This window comes from Macrotis lagotis, chromosome X (genome assembly GCF_037893015.1).
Source record: "Macrotis lagotis isolate mMagLag1 chromosome X, bilby.v1.9.chrom.fasta, whole genome shotgun sequence".
In the NCBI taxonomy this organism is placed as follows: Eukaryota; Metazoa; Chordata; class Mammalia; order Peramelemorphia; family Peramelidae; genus Macrotis; species Macrotis lagotis.
Genome location: NC_133666.1, coordinates 703,601,834 through 703,626,389, shown reverse-complemented (window position 1 = coordinate 703,626,389; position 24,556 = coordinate 703,601,834). Strand labels below are relative to the sequence as shown.

The following is a 24,556-nucleotide window of genomic DNA, read 5'->3' as shown; positions in this document are numbered from 1 at the left end:
AATCATAGGTACATGCAGATTTACTGGGTATTCTGGTATAGACTTCTTTCATAAAGATCTATGAGGTTTCAGTTAACCATGTATTCCCTCCGTGTGTCTTTCAATCCTCTCACTCTAAGTTCAAATCCACTTTCCCTAGGTAAAGAGAGAACACCCTGAAGGTTTGGGTTTGAGGGAGGGGATCACAAAACATTTGGGCCAGTTTTTTTCTTTTTGGTTTTTGCAAGGCAATGGGGTTAAGTGAGCTGCCCAAGGTCACACAGCTAAGGAATTTTTAAGTGTCTAAGGTAGAATTTGAGCTCAGGTCCTCTCAACTCCAGGGCTGGTACTCTAGCCACTCTGCTACCTAACTGCCCCTTTGTGCCAAATTTTTGTACTATACAAGCCAGTGGAGGCTCATCAGTGAACTACAGAAACTCAGGTCCTAAGACCTACCCTCCAACCACACAGACTATGTAAGAGAAGGTGCTGGAAGTAGACCCAGAGGGATCAGGACATATACCACATTTAATTAAGGACAGCAAAAAAGGGATGAAGCCACACCACAAAGAGAAATTGAGACAGCTTGGTAATGAGCTGGACAAACAAATCCCAGGAGATGCAAATAAGAAAGGAACTGAGTGGTTGGGGGAAAAAACTCTTAGCAGATTTGCCTTACAGAGGTCTAATGTCTTAGCTAGAAAGAACAGAAACTATCCCCTTGGTAGATAAAATGGTCAGAGGACATACACAGGGTCGACAGGCTGGGTTCTAAAGGGAGAAATGGAAGTTACCCATAACTTTAGAATAAAATTGCTCCAAATCATTGATGATGGCCAAAATAAAAATAAAAATAACTTTGCTGCAATAACCCCCACCCCCCCAACGACACATTGACAAAGACAAAAAAAGAGGAAACTACATGGCTCCCAGGTAAGGTGAATTGGTCCAGTCCTGCCTGAAAGTCAGGCTGGGCAAGGGTTGTGGGATTCATCTAGCTAGGAAGCTCAAAAGGAGGAGATGGAGGTCAGAAAAGTCCACAGGAGAGTCAGGAGAAATGGCCAGCTCCCCAAGATGGTGGCCCAAGGAGGTGTTCACCATGGGGTGAGGGAAGAGAGCCAGCTGGGCATAGAAGGAGTGTCCTAGGGTAAGGAGGCCCCAAACTTGGAGCGTAGTTGCAGGAGACATTAGCTGAGACAGGCTCTAAAGTCCAGAGAGCCCAGTGCAGTCTGGAACCTTGCCCCCAATGTTACCAAGTGGTGCATGCCCTTCGGCCTAGGATGGAAATATTTTGAAGAGACTTTGGAGCCCTTGTGGACATTTTGTATCTGGTTCTGGTCCACTGGGTGGTGGCCTTTGAGACTGGCCGCGCTTGCTGAACTGGATGGAGAGGCTCCTTCCGGAGGCCCGGTCAGCATTGGCTTCCTGTCTCACATAGCTGCATGCCTCCTTTGCTGTCTGGAGAGAGGCAGTGTTATAAGGAAGAGGATATATTTCAGTTCTCAGTGGGCCTCAGTGTTCGTTCTGCCATTTAGATGAAGTGGGAGGTGGGATTCTTTGGGACAACTGACCCATTGGATGCCAAAGATATGGGGGACCCAGCCCAGAGACAGTTGAGATGCGGACCAGTCATCCAGCATCAATGCTATATTTGGCCAAGAAGTCTGTGGGCCCAACTAGTACTATTAGAAACTTTGACAAATCTGAGTCTACTTTCCCCAGAGCCTGAAGGGGAAGAGGGGAGAAGGTGCCCCCAGGGTCGAGCAGAAATATTTGTATCTTAGAAATCAATTAGGTGGGACTCACTGGCACGCCCCTGGGGAGAGAAACCAGAGAGGAAGGATGGTTTGTTTGCATATCCCCTCCAGTGTGATAGTCCATACTTCCCCCAAAGGGAGGTTCAATGAGACATCCAAGGAAGAGGCCGGGAGCTCCAGATGGATTATCCAAGTGGGATCATCTAAGTGGGGTGCTCAAATAGGGCGATCTGAGGCAGTGACCTGATGACAAACAGAGATCCCCACAAAGGACCCTTGGAGTTCTAGTGTGTTTGTGTGAATTGGTTTTCATTTGGCCTTTTAAGCTGCTCAGCACCGGCCTTGGGTCCAGACCCCCAGATGCCCTGTCCATGCTGTTGGGACTGAACCCAGGTGGCTCCTGTCCCAGCACTTTCTCTTGGCTCACTGGGCCCATGGCCTTCATGGATGGGCATCCCGCTCATTCTCATTTTGGCTTTCAGGGATAGAGACTGTTAGGAGAGCCACAGCATTTAAGGGCTCCCTAGGATGGCTATCACCCACAGGGCCTGTGAGGAGCCCGAGCACGTGGCGGTGGACATGACAAAGACCAGGCTGTGCCGGACTGTGGCCTCTGAGCTTGGCTCCGGCTCCCCCTGGGGCTGGCCCCGCCCCATTGCGCATGCTCAGGGAGGGCCCTAGGCGGGAGTGCGCAGGGGGCGGGGCCGAGGCCGGCGGGGGCGGGGCGGGCCCGGCGGGTTGGGCGGTGGCCGAGGGGGCGGGGCTGCGCACGCGCGTTCCCTCCCCGGCGGCCGAGGGGCGGGGCTGCGCACGCGCGGTCCCTCCCCGGTGGCCGAGGGGCGGGCGCGGACGTGCGGAGGCTCAGTCGCTGCCGGCCGGCCCTCCGCTCCGCTCCGCTCCGCCGCCCCGCCGCCGCCCCGCCGCCGCCCCGCCGCCGCCATGCCCATGTTCGTGGTGCAGACCAACGTGGCGCGCTCCGCCGTGCCCGAGTCGCTGCTGGCCGAGCTCACGGCGCAGCTGGCCAAGGCCACGGGCAAGCCCGCGCAGGTGGGGGCGGGGGGGCCCGGGGGGGCCCGGGGAGGGGCGGTCGGGGATGGGGGGCCCGGGGGAGACCCGGGGGAGGGGCGGCCGGCATGGGGGGCCCGGGGAGGGGCGGCCGGCATGGGGGGCCCGGGGGAGGGGGGCGGCCGGCATGGGGGGCCCGGGGAGGGGCGGCCGGGATGGGGGGCCCGGGGAGGGGCGGCCGGGATGGGGGGCCCGGGGGAGGGGCGGCCGGGATGGGGGGCCCGGGGGAGGGGCGGCCGGGGGATGGGCCGCTGGCATGGGGGGCCCGGGGAGGGGCGGCCGGCATGGGGGTCCTGACTCGCCCCCTCCCCCAGTACATCGCCGTGCACGTGGCCGCCGACCAGCTGATGGCCTTCGGGGGCTCCACGGAGCCCTGCGCGCTCTGCAGCCTGCACAGCATCGGCAAGATCGGGGGCCCCCAGAACAAGGCCTACAGCAAACAGCTCTGCGAGCTGCTCACCAAGCACCTGAAGATCCCGGGGGACAGGTGAGGGGGCTGGGGGCAGGGGAGGGGCTCTGGGGGGCCCTGGAGGCCCTGAGCACCCCCTGAGCGCCCCCTTTCTCCCTCCAGGATCTACATCAATTATTACGACATGAACGCTGCCAATGTGGGCTGGAACGGCTCCACCTTCGCCTGAGCGCCCATCCCTGGCCCTCGTCCCTGCTGTGCCCGTGCCCCTGCCGTGCCAGTCCTGCTTTTTGTGTAGCTGAGAAACAATAAAGAGCCTTTAGGTGTCTGTCCGGTGTCCGGTGTCTTGGACCTTGCTGCCCAGGAGGCCATCCCCCCCCCTCTGAGCAGAGGGTGCTACCCAGGGTCCTGCCTGGGGGTGCATTGGCCGGGCTGGCTGATGGGATTCTCAACCCAGCCCCCTCCTCACCCCCCTGGAGAAGAGGGGGAGAGGCCCTGAACCTTTGGGCCACCTGTCCACCACCCCAGCCTGGCCTGTGGGCAGCAGGAAGGGCTGGAGGCTGGGCCTCGGCCTCAGCACAAAGAGGGGAGCTCAGCTTGGGTGGTGAGGGAGCCCCTCCCAGAGGGGAGGAGGGAGTTGCTGGCCCACAGGCCCGGGCCTCTGCTGGGCGAGGATGGGGACAGACGGATGCTGCTGAGGCTGAGTCACCTGGCCCAGAGGCACGGGAGGCCTGGGCTGCCATGCCAGCCTTGGATCGGAGGAGCTTAAATCTCTGCAACCTCCCCAGTAGTGCCTTGGGGAGGCACTGCCCTGCCCCTGCCAAGCACTTTGGCCTCTCCAGAGGAGGGGCAGGTGGAAGCTGGCCAGCCCAAAGGCTCTGCCCCCCTCAGTCCAAGCAACGATGCACCCCACTATCCTTACAGCCAGGACAAATGCTCCAGGGTTCCTGGCGAGTGCCTTCTGGGGCAGTGCCATCTGGGACAGCGGCCAATGAAACAAACAGCAAGCCTTGCATTAAGTATCTGCTGGCTACTGGGCTGGTGACCAGCAGAGAGGCTGGTGGCCTAGGGAAGCAGCTGCCTCACCCTCAGCCCCCTGCTGATCACTAGAGTGCACCTACAGGGTGCAGAGCCCTGGGCCTGGAGGCAGGAAGACCTGAGTGCAAATCCCTCAGACTGATCCTGTATGTCCCATGTGACAGCCGCAAATTCCCCACCTGTAAAAGGAGGCTGATGAAAACCTGTCTATACATTACTCTGAGGATGGTGGCTGCTGGCAGAGGCTAGTTGTTGAAATGAGGGGCTCCAGGGTGAGGGTGGCACCACTCCAAGTGCCATTTCCTAGTTTAGGGCCCAGATAGGTGTGACGAGTGCCAGGGTGGGGTGGCTCTCTGCAGACTGGGAGAAGGGCAGGTTAGCAGCTTACCCCTCTGGTGGACACACTGGCTTGGCAGCAGGCTGGGGAAGTAACCCCCCCCCCCCCCCAGTTTAGTCATTGACTTCCTCTCCCCTGAAGGGGCTCAGCTTGGCACAAGAGGCCACTCTGGGTGACACCAGGGTGCCCTTGGTCATGCCAGGCTCTGGTGAGGTACCCACTGGGGAAGACGAGCAGTTCTCATCTACTTCCAGGGATTTATTTTCTTATTTTGTTATCTCTTGGTGATACGTGGCCCTACTGTGGGAGAAGCAGGAAGCTGGAGTGGGCCAGCCTGGCACCTGGGTCAGTGCCCCCAGGGAAACCCAGGCAGAGCCTGGGTGGGTCGACCTCAGCCCTGGGCCTTTCCTGGCCAGGGCTAAGAATGCCACATCCTTTTGTGGGGATGGCTAAATGGCAGAGCTGGGGGGTGGGGCAATGCATTGGTGGTGGTGGTGGTAGAGCAAGAAGCCCCTCCTGGGGCCTGGCCAGCACTGGGTGGGGTCTGGTGGAATCTCTGAGATTGGGATTTCTCAGGAGATGGGGATAATCAGGGTAAAACCCTTTTCTTCCCAGGCTTCCTCCTTATCTCATCATTCCACAGGCCTAGGTGGCTTCCCCACCCTACTTGGTGGCTTCCCACCACCCCTCTGCTATCATCTCCCTTGTTGACTGCCCAACTCTCCCTTCTGGCCAGCCTCTACACAGGTGGGCAAATTGGGGCCAACCCCTCATTTGTCGAGTCCTCCCCCATCCTTCAAGACCTGGCTTTCTCCCAGTCTCCTCAGGTACCCCCAGGCCTCATGGAACTCCCTATCCTCTTGGTGCCAGTTGGCTCCTGCCAACTTTGGAGCCTGTGACCGCTCATCCTTCCATCTTTGATGACCCCACAAAGTCAAGAGCTGATGATGCCCAGAGCCCAGTGTCAAGGGGAAGCAGCTGGGGGGGGGGGAGATGGGTTCACCAGAGCCAAACCATCTCTACGGAAGGACGAGAGGACGTGCCGTCCTGCCACCTTTGCCAGCTCTGGCCCAGTCCCCGGCTTTGCAGAAGTCCCCAATGCTGTGTAGAAGAGTAAAGTAAAAGGTTCAAGAGTGATGGAGTATGGACCCCCTTGTTGGATTGCGTTGGAGGGGCACCCATCACCGACACTGGAAGAACAGACCCCCACTTGGGCCTTTAGAGACAATGGAGTAGATGGGGGGGGCATGCCAGCCCTGCAGAAGAGGCCTCAAGGAGGCTGAGGGGGGCTATGGGAAAGGAGTAGGGTCAGGACCCAGCTTGGCAGACAGGGTGAGCAGGGAGGCTCTGCGGCTGGCATTCCCCACCCTGAGCTGGGCCCCCCTACCCCCCAGATAGCTCTCTGGTATCTCCTTTCTCCTTTGGGTTCCTTTGGCCCCAGGAATAAGGCTTGTTCATTCCAAACTCTGGTTGTGCCATAGCGCTTCATCTGACTGGGGGCTCCGAGCTAAGCCATCGCCCCCCAATTAGAGAGAGCCCTTTGGTATGACTTTCCCGAGGAATCTCCCAATGGATCTGTGTCGGGTTCACTGGACTAAGGAAACAGAGTCTAGGGAGAGTGCTTCTGCTGGGGGAGCCTCGGGGCACCGCACCCCAAGGGACAGGAAGGCCGAGTTCAAATCTTGCCTAGCTGTGGGAGCTTGACCTTTGTCTCTTTGCCTTGGTAAAATGGGGGTCGAGGTGCCGCCATCTCTCAGGGCTGTGAGTCAGTCCAGCATCCTGGCCCCGAGTGGTGGGCTGCTTCTCTTCTGCCAGGGAGGCTTCAAGGACCTTGGCCTGCTTAAGTAGCCGGGAAGGCTCAGGGCCAGGCTTGATTTGGTTTGGTTTTAATATAGTGGCTTTTTCTTTTTTCTTTTTTTGCAAGGCAGTGGGGTTAAGTGGCTTGGCCAAGGCCACACAGCTAGGTCATTAAGTGTCTGAGACCGGATTTGAACCCAGGTCGTCCTGACTCCAGGGCCGGCCACTCCGCCCCGGGGCCAGGGGCCAGCAGCACCGGGCCGCGCCTGGCCGCTCCTGGCCGCGCCTGGCCGCGCCTGGCCGCTCCTGGCCGCTCCTGGCCGCTCCTGGCCGCTCCTGGCCGCGCCTGGCCGCTCCTGGCCGCGCCTGGCCGCGCCTGGCCGCTCCTGGCCGCGCCTGGCCGCGCCTGGCCATTTCCTTCTGCAGCTCCTTTTGTGGGCGAGGAAACTGAGGCAAACTGGGCAAAGGGACTCGTCCAGGGTCGCCAGCTCTCACGTGTCAGGCCGGGCGCCCCGCCCCCTTCACCAGCTCTCCCGGGCAGTCTCTGCCCGGGCCCTCTCTGCCCGGCGTGGGGGCGGGAGGCAGAGCGCCTTCCGGGCGGGGCCCCTCCCCGGGGGCGTGGCCCTCCCCGGGGGCGTGGCCGCCGCGGCCAATGGGCGCCGCCCGCGTCCCCTCCGGCCAATGGGCGGCCCGGCCGGGCCCGGCCCCCCTCCGCAGAGCGCCGCCGCCGCCGCCGCCGCCGCCATGCCCTTCGTGGAGCTGGACACCAGCCTCCCGGCCGCCCGGCTGCCCAGCGGCCTGAGCCAGCGCCTGTGCGCCGCGGCCGCCGCCGTGCTGGGCAAGCCCCAGGACGTGAGTGCCCCCGCCGCCGGCTGACCCCCGCCCCCCGCTGACCCCCGCCGCCCCCCGCTCCCGCTGACCCCCGCCCCCCGCCCCCGGCTGACCCCCGCCCCCCGCTGACCCCCGCCGTCCCCCGCTCTCCGCTGATCCCCGCCGACCCCCACCGACCCCGCTGCCCCCCGCTGCCCCCCCCGACGCCCCCGACCCCCTCTCCCCTCTGCAGAGAGTGAACGTGACGGTGAGGCCAGACCTCACCATGATCCTGAGCGGCTCCGGGGACCCCTGTGCCCAGCTCATCGTCTCCTCCATTGGCGTGGTTGGCACCGCCGAGGAGAACCGGGACCACAGCGCCAAGTTCTTTGAGTTCCTCACCAAGGAGCTGAGCCTGAGTCCGGACAGGTAGGCCCTGGGGGGGCGCCCCAAGGGGGACACTAGTCTTTCCTGACCTTGGCAATCACTCATTGACTCCAAGCCTCAGTTTCCTCATCTCTGAAACAAAGCCCTTGGACCCCAAGATCCTACCAGCTCTAGACCTTGGACCTTCTAATTCTTTTTACTGGTCTTTTTTTTTATGGCGCCGTGCGGTGGGGTCTTGCCCAAGGTCACACAGCTAGGACTATCAAGTGCCTGAGGCTGCCCTTGAACTCGGGTTCTGCTGACTCCAGGGAAGGTGCTCCATCCATCCACTGTGAGAGCTAGCACCGCCCTGAGCCTTCCTGTCCAGGCCCATGTCTTAGCCCGTCCTGGCAGCTTCTCTCTGGCCTGGTTTCCAGCCTTCCTTCCTCTCACACACTCCTGGCTCTTCTCCCTCCCTCTGGCCTTTCTGCAAGCACAGGCTCCAAAGAGCAGTGCCAAAGCCCTTCCCTGAGGTCAGTCTGTGACCTTTCCTCCTTTGCCCTCAGTGTCTGGGCCTCAGCCAGGGAAGAAGAAAGCCCTTGGCCCTGCCCGAGGTCCTTTGGCAGGACCCCCTGAAGCAGCTCGTGACTGGCACGATGAAGATAACCACAATAGCATGTGAAGATGTGGGAGAGCTTTATAACATACTCTCTTACTTGGGTCTCAGGACAGTCCTGGGAAGGAGCCATTATTATTGTTCCCATTTACAAATGAGGAAACTGAGGGGAATAGAAACTAAGTGACTTGCCCAGAATTGCTTCCCCCCTCCAAGTGTCTGACCTCGGGGATTCCTGATTAGTCTTAGTACTCTATGCACTGGTGGTGTCCCTGTTGTGGGTGGTGGTCTGGAGGGACAAGATGACAGGATTAAGGTCCAGGCCCATTTCTGTTTCTGTAGTTATGGATTCCTCTCCTCTGGTTTATGGGGATATTGTTGATGAAGAGGCTTCAGCCAGGAGGTTGGACTGGGAGCCAAGAGACCCGGGTTCTAATCCCAGCTTGATCTCCAACTGCTTCTGCGCATGTGTCTGGGGCTCACTTTGCCATGTGTAGAATGAAGGGCAAACCATGGTCAAAGCTTCTCAGAGAATGTGTGAGATCCCATTCCTCGGGGCAGCTAGGTGGCACAGTGGATAAAGCACCAGCCCTGGAGTCAGGAGTACCTGGGTTCAAATCTGCTCTCAAACACTTAATAATTACCTAGTTGTGTAGCCTTGGCAAGCCACTTAACCCCATTTGCCTTGCAAAAACTTTAAAAAAAAAAGAGATCCCATTCCTATTATCTCCCTCTCTGCAATGGACAGACAGGTGACTGGCAGCCAGCAGTAGGGACTGCTGCTGGGATGCCCATGGTGCTTGGGACAAGGTTCTTCTGGGCTCCCTCCTTGCCCTCAGACCCAGGAGGAGGGAGAAGGTTATGTAATGATCAGGGGCCAACCTAACCAGCAGGCTGAGGTCTGACCAGGCCCTTTTCCCTCCCCTCTGGCCTGCCTGGGTGCTGCCAGCACAGGCTCCAAACAGCAACTTGAATGGCCTTGGGAGTTAGAAGGGCTTTAGGTGACAGGCTGGGGGTGGGGGTAAGAGTCAAGAGTGACTCTGGGAAACCACTGCCTCATTCTCTTCTTTCTTGCAGAATTAACATTCGATTCTACCCTCTGGAGCCATGGCAAATTGGCAAGAAGGGCACAGTGATGACATTTCTGTAAGCAGCCCAGAGATGGTGCTGATGGACCAGCATGCTCTCTTCCTCTCCCACCTCCATGGAAACCAAGGATCCTCCCTAGGGCTAGCAGAATAAAATGGAGCCCCACCTTTGGTTCAGCACTGTCTCATTCTTTTTTTTTTTTTTTTTTTTGCCTCATTCTTCCCAAGTCCAGAGGTGGAGGAGAATGGGGAGGGCGTCAGGCAGAAGTGTTCTGGAGAAGGTCCCATCCATGATGAGCTCACCAGCAGAGCACATCTGCAGGCTTTGGCGAGGGGATGGCCATCCTCAGGGTGGCGATGGCTTGGGAAGGTGGCTAGGAGAAGATGGTTTGGTTGGACCGACTCCTTCAGTCTTGGAGGGCCTGTGGAAGTCTCTAAGCTGTCCAAAGCCTGAATTTCACTTCCCACAGTGGCTTGACCCGAGTCAGGGGATGATAGGGCAGCCAGGGCTGGTGGATGCAGGAAGGCCAAGAGTGGACCTTGAAGGTAAAGCTGAGGCAGCTGAAACCTGGGTCTGCTCAGGTTGTTCATTGCCTTCATGAAATCAGACAGCTCATGGGAGGGGCATAGCATCCCATACTGGCCTTGGGGCTGTTGGGGCCAAAGTCTGGTAAAGCCATTTACTGTTGGTGTGACCAGTCCCTGGGCTACCTTAGTTTCCTCTTTTTCTTCATTATGAAACTATCCCCCAAGGATTTCTGTGCCCATCATTGTTGTGATCCCATAGCCTTTTCTCCATCCTCATATGCTTGACCCAGAGGTCCATTTAGTCATCCTTTCCACTTGGGAATCTCTCTGGCTGAGCCTGGCCAGACCCTGCTGTCTTTATTCATCTTCCCTGTTATAGTCTCTGCTCCTTGTGCCTTCCTGCCTTCCTGCCCCCCCCCAAGTGGTAGTGTTTACTAAGGCTTAGACTAGAGCCCTCCCTTTCTATCCCACTGAAATCTCACCCATTCTCCCAGCACTGTCCTCTGTTCAAATGACTCCCTAATCCATAGGCCCAAACTCCACTGGATCTCCAGCTTGCTTTAAACCGATTGGACCCAAACTGAACTATATCTTAACCAGAAAACATGGCAACAGGCCAGAGCATTGGGCTTAATCGGCCAAGATGGAATAAAGTAGGGATGATGGTCTGATTTTCCTGTGCTTGGGAATAAAGCAATGATCACCTTCATGTGAACAAGGTGGGAGAGCCCGGCTGCCTAGACAGTGGTACCTTTGAAAAAGATGGCAGGCAGGCCCCATCAGAGAGGAGAGAAGTGGTGGAAAAGTCTGGGGCATTGTGGTCAGTTCTGGCTGTCCCAAGTTAAGGAGGGTATTGACTAGCAAGAGTGTGTTCAGCTCTAGAAGGCAACCAGGATAGGGATGGACCTGGGGAGCTTTACCTTGGGGAAGAATGATAATAGCATTTTTGTGGCACTTTAAGGTTTCCAAGGTGCTGTACATACTTCATCTGATCCTCACGGCAACCCTTCAAAGTGTATTCTGGCTCCATTTTCTGAGGAAGCTCAAGCAGACATAAGGGAAATGACTTGCTCAGGGTCACTTAGCTAGTATGTCTGAGGCTGAATTTAAATTTGACTGTCCCACTGTGCCAGCTAGTTGCCCAATGAATGGGCATGCCTACTCATCCTATTTGAGGTGTCTACTCATAATAGCACAGCTGACTCTACAAAGGAAATAAAATGTGCTTAGTGAGATAGAGGAAGCGTGCGTCCCTATTATCCCTGGTTTCATAAAGTAGAAAGAGCTTCCTCCTAAGGCTGGTGGAGGGGGACATTCGCCACTGAAGAAAACGGCCAATTCTGATGCATGGGGTCAGTTCCCCAAATCCACTTTCAGCAACAGGCCAATGGAGAAACAGTATTTGAGAAATGACTCCAATGAGTAGGGTTGGGCTTGGCAGAAATGAGGTTTAGATCCACATCTTACACCTCCACCATCACCAATCCCAGCCAGATGAGCTCAGCGAGTGGAGGGGAATGTTTGGGTACAGTGGAAGTGATGGCACTGCCAAGCCAGGGAGTGATGCCCGTCAGCAGGATCGGCGGTTTGTCCCTCCTTGAAGAAGACCATGAGGTCAGGGAGGTGACATGGTGCCAAGCAGAGGACCCCTGGGGATGGGACTTGCCCAAGGCCGCCCAGCTGACAAATGGCCTTGGGGGAGACAGGGCTCTCTCCAGGCTGCTAGGGGGGACACCCCGGGCACATGGAGCGCTGGGTTCGAATCAAGCCAAAGATGCGTCCTAGATGGGGACCCCGGGGGCCTGCCTGAGTGCCCCCAGCTCCAACACGGGGCCACACTAGTATCTGTCTCCCCAGGGCCTCCTACAAGAGACCGGGGCCACGGGGCGCCCCTGGCACGCTTTGGACGCCTATTCCACCCTGTTCCGAGGGCCCGCCAGGGGGCGTCTGCCAGGCTCGCCAAGGAGGACTGGCAAGGGGCTTTAGGCCCGCCCCCTGAGGCCACTTCCTGTCGGGGCCCCGCCTTTTCCGAGGCAGCTCCTCCCTCGCTTCCGCCCGGAGGGGTCGTTTCTCCCCGCTGGGAGGCCACTTCCTGTGCGGGGCGCCTTCGGGCAAGCGGACTTCCGGGGGTGGGGTGGGGGTGGCCTCTGACCCGGTCCGGCCGGCCCCCACGGCCCCACCTTCCCACGCTAGCCCCCCCGCTCCTATTGGTCTAAGTCGTCTGGCGCGGCAGCCAATCAGCACGCGCGTTGTTGGCCGACTCCCGCGCCGGCTTTTACTCTCGTCTCTGCGCCTGCGCGGGCTTGCATCCAGCCGGGGAGCTGCAGGGGCGCTTGTCAGCGCGTCCAGGTGGGAGAGGGGGGCTTGGGGCCGCTTGTGGGCCTCAGGTTCCCCGTCAGCCCCTCACGCGGGGGCCCAGCGGCCGGTAGGTCAGCCCGGGCTGGGGGGCAGCAGCCGGGGCCCCCTCCCCCGGCCTGTCGGTGTGGGGTGGCGTGGGGGCAGCGGCGGGGCGGCCTGCGGAGAGGAGCCCCCCAGGGAGGGTCTCTGCTCTGCTTTCAGACGTGAGCTCCAGCCCGGGCTCCAGGGGAACAGAGGCCCCGAAGCTCGACCGTGGAGATGGTGAGTGACCCCGGGGGGCCCGGACACAGGAGGAAACTGAGGCAAACAGGTCCAAGCACTTGGCCGGCTGGGCTGTGTCCGAGGCGGGATTCGAACCCGGCTCTTCCCGACTCCAGCTTCCGGCCAGCCCTAGACCCGCTCCTGTGGATCCCGCAGTCTGGGGGCCCCTAGAATGAGCCAGGACACCCTGCGGGCCTTGTGACTAATTAGAGTGATAAGGTGGTGGAGTTGTTTTTATTAAGATCTTGGCAAAGGCCAATCCTCCCTCACGGGGGAAGGGCCCCGAGAGCTGGAAGTGCTAGGTGTTAGATGCTGGGAAAGACTGGGAGGGGCGGGGGTCCAGACTTAACTGATGGATGCATCCCACTCAAAATAGAAATGAGCCAGAACAGCTGCCTCCTTGAGCATGTGCAAAGAAGGCCACAGACCTTAGGCCTGATCTAATCTCAGTTGGAGGCTGACACCCCTGCCCACAGGCTCCCATACAGGCAGTCTTTGTAATATAAACTAAGAAGTCTCCCTTCATGTTCTTGTGGAACTCAAATAGCCCCATATTCCTCAGTTTTCCTGTTTTGTTTTGTTTTTTTTCAGTTCTTGCAAGGCAATGGGGTTAAGTGGCTCACCCAAGGCCACACAGCTAGGTCATTATTAAGTGTCTGAGTTCGGATTTGAACTCAGGTACTACTGACTCCAAGGCCGGGGCTCTATCCACTGTGCCACCTAGCTGCCCCTTGCTTATTTCTTTTACTGCTTGCCTATTGCCATCTATCTTTAAGCAGCAATTTGATAGATTCAATATACTACAGACTCCTCCTTCTCCAACTAACAGATAATCTAATACCAATCTTGACTCTCTTGTTTGCATGGCTTAGCCAGCCAGCAAGTCCAGGACCCTAGCTGTCTAATTGATAAGTTTCTATTACAGCTAGGAATCTAATCAGGATATAAATTGGGCTTCCATAGCCCTAACTCCCATCCTATTCCCAGGTAGCATGCCCTTAAGTCTGAATAAGAACTTCCTGAGCAACCCTTGGCAGAAGGGTATATGCAATTTTCCTTATCTTAATGCATATAAGGTATCTGGGTCCTATCATTACATCTCACATGAGTCTCAGTTCACCTATCTCCGTAAGTGGTACAGTCCAGAATATGGGTCCTGCTTTTGGACATAAGTCCTCAACCATTTGCTACTCCCCAGGAAAATATCCTGGCCAGACTGGTATAAACAATAGTCACCCAGAACTGACTTGGTCCTATGGCACTGGTGCTTTTTTCCTCTGGACCAGAATCCTGTGCCACAGTGCACCTCTGACCAGGGTCTGGGGGACTGGCACCCAAGGCCAGTTCTCAAACTGTTGTGAACCACCACAAGTCCAGCAGTAAGCCACACCACAAGACTGGGCATTGACGGCTGTCAGCCAGATTCTCCTACTACCATCATTAATACCCAGTTGTCTAAATCAGAGCTAGGACTCTCCCTAGGTAGGATATACAGACTTAGGTAGGATATAATCATGCCACCCAATAATCACCTCCTTTTCTCTCAGTGGAGAACATCTTCACCTTGCCTCTCCTCCTTTCCAGGGGGAAAGGGGGCATAAGGAGGGGTGTCACACTTACAGTTATAGGCCCCCTAACTAAACAATGTACACATAGGCGAGAGATAGTGGAGATGAACTGGTCCAGTGTCTCTCCTCTCTTCTGTTCTCCCCTGAAGACATCCAATGTCCTGCATCTTCTGAATCTGTTCCCAGATGACTTGCTGAGCCCTTCTCTTCTGGTGAACTGCTTAACATTTCACTCAGATCAAAACACGTTTTCATCACAAGGCAATGAGATTCTGGAGCTTAATACAATTCACATTTTGCCTTACTCACTGGCATGTTGACACACATACTTCATTTTAACACAATACAATTCCCTGTTTCACTACATGAGTAAACTGCACTGAGAAATACCACAGTAACTTAAGCTTGTAACAGTCTGAACCTTATGCTTCCTTTACAATGAATCAAATATCCTTAATCAAAATGAATTTTTTCCCTAAAATATTCTCAAATATACTCTAGATTTTCCTTTTCCTGATGTACTATCTGACACAAGTTCATTTACTTAAATTACACCTTGAAATGGTAATTATCCTAACAATTTCCCATTCTTTTTTTTAATTTATTTTTATTAAAGATATTATTTGAGTTTTACATTTTTCCCCCAATCTTACTTCCCTCCCCCCTCCCCACCACAGAAAGCACTCTGTCAGTCTTTACTTTGTTTCCATGTTGTACCTTGTTCCAAATTGGGTGTGATGAGAGAGAAATCATATCCTTAAAGAGAAGAGAAGTCTAAGAGGTAACAAGATCAGACAATAAGCTGTTTTTTTCCCCCCTAAATTAAAGGGAATAGTCCTTGCACTTTGTTCAAACTCCACAGCTCCTTATCTGGATACAGATGGTACTCTCCTTTGCAGACAGCCCAAAATTATTGCTGATTGTTGCACTGATGGAATGAGCGAGTCCTTCAAGGTTGAACATCACCCCAATGTTGCTGTTAGGGTGTACAGTGTTTTTCTGTTTCTGCTCATCTCACTCAGCATCAGTTCATGCAAATCCCTCCAGGTTTCCCTGAAATCCCATCCCTCCTGGTTTCTAATATAACAATAGTGTTCCATGACATACATATACCACAGTTTGCCAGGCCATTCCCCAATTGAAGGACATTTACTGGATTTCCAATTCTTTGCCACCACAAACAGGGCTGCTATAAATATTTTTGTACAAGTAATGTTTTTAACCCTTTTTCCTCATCTCTTCAGGGTATAGACCCAGTAGTGGTATTGCTGGGTCAAAGGGTGTGCACATTTTTGTTGCCCTTTGGGCATAGTTCCAAATAACTCTCCAGAAGGGTTGGATGAGTTCACAGCTCCACCAACAGTGTAATAGTGTCCCAGATTTCCCACATCCCTTCCAACAATGATCATTATCCTTCCTGGTCATACTGGCCAATCTGAGAGGTGTGAGGTGGTACCTCAGAGAAACTTTAATTTGCATTTCTCTAATAACGATTTAGAACATTTTTTCATATGGCTATGGATTACTTTGATCTCCTCATCTGTAAATTGCCTTTGCACATCCTTTGACCATTTGTCAATTGGGGAATGGCTTTTTGTTTTAAAAATATGACTCAGTTCACTGTATATTTTAGAAATGAGTCCTTTGTCAGAATTATTAGTTGTAAAGATTGTTTCCCAATTTGCTACATTTCTTTTGATCTTGGTTACATTGGTTTTATCTGTGCAAAAGCTTTTTAATTTAATGTAATCGAAATCATCTAATTGGTTTTTGGTGATATTCTCCAACTCTTCCTTAGTCATAAACTGTTCCCCTTTCCATAGATCTGACAGGTAGACTAGTCCTTGATCTTCTTATTTGCTTACAGTATTGTTTTTTATGTCTATGTCCTGTAACCATTTGGATCTTATCTTGGTAAAGGGAGTGAGGTGTTGGCCTAATCTAAGTTTCTTCCATACAGCCCTACACTTCTTGTCTGCAGTGCTGAACCCAGGTCTGCCCAGCAACACATAGAAGTCCAAGCTGTAGTCTATGCTTGGGTTGTAAAATTTTTTTTTTATTAAGTCATCTTAATAAATGGCATACCTCTGTCTTAAGGGGTGAGGAGCCCTGAAATCTGTAACTTCTAGGTGTTATATGCACTTTGAAAGGCTTTGTTCTCACCCCTTCATGCCAATCATTGACTGGGGTCACAAATCTAATCAATACATTTGTCCCCATGTGTTTTCCCCACCTTGCTCATTATACAAAAGAACAAGAGCAGTTATCTCTTTTAGCAAGTGCAAAGGAGAAAGACTGACCCTGTGTTAACTCAGAACTAGGGCAGACCTGGCCTAATCTCAGGATGAGGCTAAGTCATTTGTTTTGATTCAATACCTGCCCAGAGGTACCAATACTGGCAGAGCCCAGGCTTTGTACTGTAAACTAAAATCTTCCTTCACATTCTTGTCTAATCCAAACAGCCCCCTTATTCCTCACAAGGATGCCCAGGTTTAGGGCTCCTACCATCTAAAGGTGAGAACTTTGAGGGACATGTAATCTTTGCAAAAAGTTGTCCATGGGTTTGGTCTTGGTGACCCTAGAGCTCACACTTCTCCACTCTGCCCATCTCCTGAGTGAATTTTCACGATCACTATTCATTGATCTGTCACACACTTTGTCTGGGGCTTCTCATTGTATGGTTCAGAACCCCTGTGCTCTAGGTCACTTTAGCCTGGCAGGTTTCTGAGGAAAGGTGCAAAAACAATCCCATGCCATGGACTTCTGTCTCTCTGCCCTGGGTTTTTCTAGATCCGCATTGCAGCCTTGAATGCCAGCTCCACTGTGGAGGATGACCATGAAGGTTCATTCAAAAGTCACAAAACACAGACCAAAGAAGCTCAGGTAAGTAGGTGAGTCCTGGCTCACCTTGCCTCTTTTGGGGTCAGACTCTGGTGCTCATGCTGATGAAATCCTTTCATTGTGTGGCTTGCCAGGAAGCAGAAGCTTTCTCTCTGTACCACAAAGCCTTGGACCTGCAAAAGCATGACCAGTGTGAGGAGTCCGAGCGAGCCTATCAAGAGCTGCTGGAGACCCGCCTGCTGCGTGAGGTGAGGTCACAAGGAGCTGGAGAGGCTAAGGAGTAGGAGGAGGAGGAGGGACCCTCACTCAGTCACTATTACTGTGGATGACTTTTTCCTGGTTCTGCTCTTTTAATTTTACATCAGTTCATGTAAATCTTCCCAGGTTGTACTGAATTCATTTTTTTTTTTAGGGTTTTTTTTGCAAGAGTGGGGTTAAGTGGCTTGCCCAAGGCCACACAGTTAGGTAATTATTAAGCGTCTGAGACCGGATTTGAACCCAGGTACTCCTGACTCCAGGGCCGGTGATTTATCCATTGCACCACCTAGCCGCCCCCTGAATTCATTTTTTATAACACAATAGATCCACCACAACTTGTTCAGTCAATCCCAGTGGATGAATATCTCTCAATTTCCAATTCTTTGCCTCCACAAAAAGAGTAGCTATAAATATTTTTGTACATGTGGGTCTTTTTCCCTTTTTTAGAACTTCTTTAGGTTCAATACCTAGTAGTGGTATTGCAGGATCAAAGGGTATGTACAACTTTATTGCCTTTTGGCTTAGATCCAAGTTGTTCTCCAGAAAGGTTGGATTAGTTCACAACTCCACTAACAATGAATTAATGTCCCAGTTATCCACATCCCTCCCAACACTGATCATTTCCCTTTTCTGTCATAGTAGCCAGTCTGATAGTTGTGAGGTGGTACCTCAGAGTTGTTTTTAATTTGCATTTCTCTATCAATAGTGATTTAGAGCATGTTTTATATGATTTATAGATAGCTTTAATTTCTTCATCTGAAAATTGCCTGTTCATATCCTTTGACCATTTATCAATTTGGGAATGACTTGAATTCTCATAAATTTGACTCAGTTCTTTATATATTTGAGAAATGAGGCCTTTATCAGAAACTCTGGTTATAGAAATTGTTTCCCAACTTTCTGCTTTCCTTTTAATCTTATGTTGGTTTTGTCGTGCACAACTTTTTAAATTTTATGTAATCAAAATGATCCATTTTGCATTTCCTGATGTTCTCCCTTTTTCAAATTTGATAGTTTTTCTTTTTTTCCCTAATTGATATTTTATTTTTCTACTTAGATGTTATGAAAGTTTTTCAACATTTAATCCACACACATATTCATATGTTTCACAATTTCCTTCCCCCCCAATGGTGATCATTCTAGTGAACACTGTCCATATACATTTGTGTTTAACATGTTTACAGATTAGACATTTTCCGTATGACAATTTAGGACTAAGGGCAAAGAAAGAAAACCAGGAGATAGGAAAGATAAACATAAAGGAAATTAAAAAAAGTGGACGTAGTATTCATTCAGATTCTGTAGAGTTTCTTTTGTTTTGTTTTTCTGTCTCTGGATGAAGGTAGCATTGCCCCTAACAGGTCTTCAGGGTTTTCCTGGCTCTCTGAACTGCTGAGAGGAGCTGCATCCAACAACTTTGCTTTACAGAAAGTCATATTCCAAGCCTTCCATTCCTTTAGCATGGTGGCTGCTAAATCTTATATCATCTTGACTATGGCTCCATGGTATTGAATGGTCTCTTTCTGGTTGCTAGTAAGATTTCCTTTTGACCTGGGAGCTCTGGAATTTGGCTATAATATTCCTGAGCAGCTGGGTGAATAACCTGGAAAAACTCATCTTTGAGTTCAAATTTGACCTCAAACACTTATTAGTTGTGTGGCCCTTGCCAAGTCACTTCACCCTATTTACCTTAGTTTTCTCATCTGTAAAATGGCTGAAAGTTTTGAGGGAGGATGGTGATGAATTATGTTTTTAAATATGTTGAGTTTAGGACAATTATGGGAAATTCCATTTGAATGTCCTGAGGCAGACAGTTGGTGGTATGGGACTGAGGGTCATGGGAAAGGCTATGTTTATGGATCTAGAGTTAAAGATCTAGAATTCATCTGGCTAGAGAAGAGAAAGAGAACAAGTTCTTTTCTGGATTTGTTGAGTTTAAGAGAGACTCAGGAGAGGGGCTAGGCCTGGATATGGCGATCTGGATTCAGAGACCTTGGGAGGAGATAAAATCTTGGATATGAGATGCGATGATGAAGGGAAAAGGGCCTGAGATGAAGCCCTGGGGGAGGGGCACCAGGACTGAGGGAGCAAGCTGGATGAGCCCTGAGCCAAGTTGTTTGAGAAGGAGCCATCAGACAAGTTACACAGAGGTCAACTGAGGCATGAAACTTAGCGGAAATTTCCTATTGATCAGAGGTGCCCCAGAGGAGAAGGGCCTGCCCTGAGGGCTTTGTGTGTGTGTGTGTGTGTGTGTATTTATTTATGTAAAAGTGAGAGTGTGAGTATGTGGGTGTGAGTATGTGAATGAGTGAGAGAGCACCTCTGTGAAGAGGGGAGACAGTCACTGTTGCATGGTTCTGACAGAATGGGGATTTCCTGGGGCTGGATTGGCCACCTCTTCCCTAATCCTGCAGTTCTCTCAGTGCTTTGCAGTGGTCCCCAGAGATGCCACATACTGTTTGCACGTTTTTGTAGCGCCTTCTGTTTGCCTAACAGAGTGCAAAGCTCTTTACAGATGTGATCTCATTTGATCCTTGAAACCACCAGGTTGGAAGGCAGGTGCTCTCCTCATCCTTATTCTGAGGCAGCCCCAGGTGATGTGCCCTGTGCAGGGTCCCCCAGCTAGGCAGTGTCTGAGCCTGGATTTGAACTTGGGTCTTCTTGACTGCAGGCCCAGTGCTCTGTGGATTGTGGTGCCTCCTGGTGGCCTGATCCTCCCTCCCCTGTGGTCTCCACTTCATGAGTGGAAGAAAATTTTCTGATCCTGTTTTGGACAACCCATCTTTTCCTATTAGTGTTAATCCACTGAGAGGGGCAGCTCACCCCAGGAGAATGACATCAGTCATAGAGAGATCTGGACACATTGTGCAGGGATGTTGTAGGGGTGGGTGTGAAGGGAGCCTGCCAAGACAGTTAGATCTTGTTTTCTGGACTTATGGTATCCAGTTATGTGAATGTGACTACACAATGTGGGAGAGGCCTGCAACCCCCCCCTCTGCCCATCCCAGTGATGGTGCCTTTGGGGGAAATACCACCTAAGGTGAACCCAGCTATGTACAAAGCACAGGATTACAGGCTAATTGGAGAGTGCCAGAGCAGGGATGAGTGGGGTAGCTGGCTTAGTCCTCTGGCCTGGTCATTGTGGGGATATGAGACACCATAAGCCATTTTTATTGGATGACCTGTTTCCCCCCCCCCCCCCCCCCAACCAGGCCCCCTGGGATGCTTGGAACCTTCCTCCCAGCCCAGCCACAGAGGTGTTCCCCGGTTAGTGGGCACTCTCATGGTGATCAGGGTCTCAATTTAGCTTCCACCCCACAAAGAATGGCCAGGAGTATTTTTGTATAGATTGGCCCTTTTCTTCTTTTTTGAATCTTTTTGGACTCAGTGGCGAGGACTGTCACTACAGGGTTGGCTCCCAAGGCTTTCCACACTGGCAGATGAGTTTGTCTTGGAGGGGGTTATTTCAGAGTAACTTTAATGACTGATTAGTAGTGATTTGAAGCATCCTTTCCTTTGACTGTTGAGAGCCTGGATTTCTTCCCTTGGGAGGGGGCTGGACTCTGAGAAATGTGAATCCAGTTCTTATCTTGCTTGGAAAATAGGCCTTTATCAGAGCAACTCATCAGGATTTCTCCCAGTTACCTGTTCTTAGTTAACCTTCTAATCTCAGCTCCATGGGATGGGAGGCAAATTGTTCATCTGTTCCTTGTGTGGCTGTGCCCTGCATTGGAGGAGCAGTTTCCTTCTTCCTCCTCCTCTCATTTGTCAGTGATGCCCTTTTGTATCCAGGTCCGGGGACTTGCTTGATGGATCCCGTGAACTGCTGGCCCTTGCCTCGCTCTGGGCCATATCCCCACTCGCTACTCTGACTCCTTCCCCTATTGTTGGGGTCTTGGTGGGCTTATGGTGTGTGTATTCTATAGACTGACCCTCCTGTTATTTAACACCCTAGTGATGAGGACCCTGCTCAAACCCTTGTCTTCCTTACACTCTTGCTCATTTACCATCAAGAGACTGTTGGTTCCTCCCAAGGAATCTCCTCATGACCAGATCTTTCTCAGATGGCTCTCAAAGCCCCCTCCCTACTGTCCTGTACTTGCAAAATGAATTATTTGAACCCAAGGGAAAGCTTGACATTTATTTGTGGCTTCTCTGTTGTAGTGATGAGGCAGAAGGACAGACGACTGATGGACAGATGGAGGGGATGGGGAGAGAGAGGGAGAGTCAGACAGGTGTGGAGAGGACTGGGGAGGAAGAAGGAGGGAAAAGAAGAGCAAGTGCGTTAAGGCTGTGGGTGAGACTTCAGAGCTTGCCTCGGGTGTTCATTCTATGTGACCCTACAGAAGGGACTAGGGGGTCTGGGGGGGGGGAGGGATGGGCCCGAGGTCACCAGGTCGGGAAATTCAACTTTTGTGTGTCTCCTTGTCTTTTCAGGCAGTTTTGTCTGGTGATGAGAGAGAGGGCTTGAAGCATCCTGGGTTGATGCTAAAATATTCTACCTATAAAAACCTGGCCCAGTTGGCAGCCCAGCGGGATGACCTGGAAACAGCCATGGAGTTCTACTTGGAGGTAGCGTTGGCCTGGAGTCTGTTCATCTGCAGTGCCCACCATTAGAGGGAGTCTGGGCATCTGAGGGGCTGCTAAGCAAATGCTGGACCAAGCCTGATGCAGATCAGCTTAGAAAACCATTGTTGCCACGATCTGTTCTCTTCCACCAGGGCCTCCAGGGGTCTCACCTGTCCCATGGGGCTGATGACATTTCATCTCAAAGGCCCACTCTTGTCCTCAGCCCTCCTTGGGAGCCAGCCATTCACTCCCAGATCCCACCCGCCGTGTCCTCCCTCATAGGAGGCTGATTTTGGCTTCCTTTGGGTGGCCTCTTGATGTGGGTACTTGCTGTTCCTTCCCATGAGACTGGACAGTTTTCTGTCATGCTTCTCTTGGGCACTCTTGGAGGATCCTTGAGGCTCTCCCAATGTGGCTGTGCCCTTCTCCAGAGATGCAACAGCTTCTTCCTCTGGAAGTCCAGCTCCCTCTTCTTTTTTTTTTTTTAAAGTTTTTGCAAGGCAATGGGGTTAAGTGGCTTGCCCAAGGCCACACAGCTAGGTCCGGATTTGAACCCAGGTCCTCCTCACTCCAGGGCCAGTGCTCTATCCACTGTGCCACCTGGTTGCCCTGCTCAACTCCCTCTTTTAAGAGGCACCGCCAGCCTCTTTTTAACCCCTCAGGAGTCCAGTCCTTGCTTCTCTCTTCTGGACAGCTCTTTCCCACCTTCCCATCATCCTAATGAGGGCAAGGTGCTTCCTGCTCTGATGAAGCCGTTTTCCCCTGACCCCTGAAGTTCAGAGAAGCTGGGCAGGGGCTGCTGCTCTCCTCTTCTCGTCCTGGGTGGCCTAGGCAGAAGGATGCAGGGCATGAACCGCTCTGTCTTTCTGTGAATGGGGGAGTCCCTGTTGACATCTCCTTGCTCCCTGTCCATCCTAGATCAGTTCTAAGTGGTGTGACAGCCTTGTTTAGCTTCCTCTCCTTGACCCTCAACTCCCTCCCCAGCCTTGCCTCACCTGTTCCAATCTTACTTCCTCACTATCCTCACCTGTCACCTTCACCTCTCTCCTTACCCTCCTCCCCCCTCCTTTGCCCCCTCCTCGGACCCCCCCACCCCTCAGTCACCTCCCAGACCCCTTTTCTCCTGCCCCCTCCTCCTTTAACCTCTTCCCCCTCTTGTTCCTCCCTTTGCCTTTCCCCACATTATCCCCCCCAACCCAGTCCCGTCTCTCTGTATCAGTTTGCTTTACCTTGAATTGCTTCGTCGGGCTCCCTGATTCTATCTTCTTATCCTTTGTCCTGTTTTCCATGGCCCTAAATAGAATCAGGAGAGGCTTCTGCCTTCACGTTTTCATGAGTCTCTCTGTTTTTCCAGCTCTCTCCTCCCTCATCCCATAATCACCTGTACTGGGCTCCTGTCTTTGGGGTGAGATGTTACACACCTCACTTGGCCCCTTCTGCCACAGGGCTGTCCTGCTTTGCCTCTCACATCAGCTCCCTCTCTCCTGCCCTTTCTAGCACCTCTTTCACTTTCTCAACCCCTTGAGCCTCCCATGGTTCCCCCTCTTCTTACTTTCTTATCTGAGACTCTGCCTCCTATTTTAGAAAAAAAATGGAAGTCATTCACAGTGAACTTGCCTTCTCCCCTCCCTATCTGCCCAGGCTTCCCCATCCTGAAAACACCTTTCCTTGATCCCTCTGTCTCTCTTCTGCTCTTTGTAGCTAAGCTCCTTGGAAAAGGTGTCTACACCAGGGACTTCCTTTCATCTCATGCTTTTTAAAAATATTTCACTTAAAAATTTTTTCTAATTACATGCAAAGATAGTTTTCAACATTCATCCTTTTTTTTTGGATTTTTGCAAGGCAATAGTGTTAAGTGACTTGTCCTAGGTCACACAGCTAAGTAAGTCTTAAGTGGCTGAGTTCAGATTTCCTCAGGTCCTCCTGACTCCAGGATCAGTACTTCTATCCACTGCATCACCTAGCTGCTCCTTTCAATATTTATCCTTAAAATAGTTTTCCACATTCATCCTTTTGCAAGCTTTCAAGTTCCACATTTTTCTACCACTTTCCTTTATCTCCCCCATCCCCTTGGCAGTGAACCATTAGCTCATGCTTTCTTAATACTCTATACAATTTGTTTTCTGATCTCAGTTCACCAGAAGTACCTTTTTTTTTAGATTTTTTTCAAAGTAGTGGGGTTAAGTGGCTTGCCCAAGGCCACACAGCTAAGTCATTATTGTCTGAGGCCAGATTTGAACCCAGGTCCTCCTGACTCCAGGGCCAGTGCTCTATCCACTGTGTCACCTAGCCGCCCCCTCAGAAGTACCTTTTGCAAAGTCACCAGTGGTTTCTTACATGCCCAATCCATATGACTTTTTCTCCATCCTCATCCTCCCTGACCCTTTGTAGCCTCTGTGCGTCCTTTTTCTCCTTCTGTATCCTCTTTTCTCTCTTTTTTTTTAAGGAGAGTGATGCTGTGTTTTTAAGGAGTTTTTAGGAGAGTTTAGGCTGTGATTCTGGACTCGACAGATGTCAGTCTTTGGTACAAGACTCCTCCACTCCTGGTTCTTCTCCCTCTCTGACCGTTCCTTCTCTGTCTCCATCCTTCTCCATTTCATAGCCTCTAATCTTCTGTTCTTCTCCCTGTCCTGTTTTCTGTGTATTCTCATTAACTCCCAGGGATTGAATGACCATTTCTGTGCTGGTGACTTTCAAATCTATCTTTCCTGTCCACAACCTTTCTGCCGACCTCCCATCTCAAATCTCCCAACTGGCTTTCATCTATCTCCAATTGAAACATCCAGTGGACATCTTACACTCAGTGAGTCCAAAACCACTCATTGTCTTTCCCCACCAAACCCTCCTCTTTCCTACATTCCAGTCATTATCAAGGGAATCCTCATTCTCCCAGTCCCTCAGGATCTCAACC

General features: G+C 52.3%; 4 protein-coding genes across 5 annotated transcripts in view; 3 read left to right on the top strand and 1 right to left on the bottom strand.

Annotated features, from left to right (window-relative positions):
- The window catches only part of LOC141497082 (uncharacterized), an 857,774-nt gene that overhangs the window by 415,264 nt on the left and 417,954 nt on the right, over positions 1-24,556 (bottom strand). The gene's annotated exons all lie outside the window — the stretch shown is intronic.
- On the top strand, positions 2,554-3,538 carry MIF (macrophage migration inhibitory factor). Its single transcript, XM_074199853.1, has 3 exons — positions 2,554-2,783; positions 3,116-3,288; positions 3,373-3,538. The coding sequence occupies exons 1-3, from the start codon at positions 2,676-2,678 to the stop codon at positions 3,437-3,439; spliced, it is 348 nt and encodes a 115-aa protein (XP_074055954.1). The 5' UTR covers positions 2,554-2,675; the 3' UTR covers positions 3,440-3,538.
- On the top strand, positions 7,106-9,439 carry DDT (D-dopachrome tautomerase). The gene is made up of 3 exons (XM_074199852.1): positions 7,106-7,234; positions 7,446-7,621; positions 9,252-9,439. Exons 1-3 carry the CDS (start codon positions 7,127-7,129, stop codon positions 9,322-9,324), a joined length of 357 nt encoding a protein of 118 aa, XP_074055953.1. The 5' UTR covers positions 7,106-7,126; the 3' UTR covers positions 9,325-9,439.
- CABIN1 (calcineurin binding protein 1) overlaps positions 12,131-24,556 on the top strand; it is a 93,547-nt gene continuing 81,121 nt past the window's right edge. For both annotated transcript variants that reach the window (XM_074199662.1, XM_074199664.1), the window contains exons 1-5: positions 12,131-12,215; positions 12,350-12,409; positions 16,768-16,860; positions 16,953-17,066; positions 21,514-21,648. In XM_074199662.1, coding sequence (XP_074055763.1) covers positions 12,407-12,409; positions 16,768-16,860; positions 16,953-17,066; positions 21,514-21,648 — 345 coding nt within the window. In that variant the 5' untranslated portion in view covers positions 12,131-12,215; positions 12,350-12,406. The remainder of the gene's footprint in view (positions 12,216-12,349; positions 12,410-16,767; positions 16,861-16,952; positions 17,067-21,513; positions 21,649-24,556) is intronic.

Coding starts and splice junctions, on each gene's coding strand:
- MIF (XM_074199853.1), top strand. CDS start 2,676: ATGCCCATGTTCGTGGTGCAGACCAACGTGGCGCGCTCCGCCGTGCCC. Junction 2,784..3,115: donor CCACGGGCAAGCCCGCGCAG/GTGGGGGCGGGG, acceptor CCCCTCCCCCAG/TACATCGCCGTGCACGTGGC. Junction 3,289..3,372: donor CTGAAGATCCCGGGGGACAG/GTGAGGGGGCTG, acceptor TTCTCCCTCCAG/GATCTACATCAATTATTACG.
- DDT (XM_074199852.1), top strand. CDS start 7,127: ATGCCCTTCGTGGAGCTGGACACCAGCCTCCCGGCCGCCCGGCTGCCC. Junction 7,235..7,445: donor TGCTGGGCAAGCCCCAGGAC/GTGAGTGCCCCC, acceptor TCCCCTCTGCAG/AGAGTGAACGTGACGGTGAG. Junction 7,622..9,251: donor CTGAGCCTGAGTCCGGACAG/GTAGGCCCTGGG, acceptor TCTTTCTTGCAG/AATTAACATTCGATTCTACC.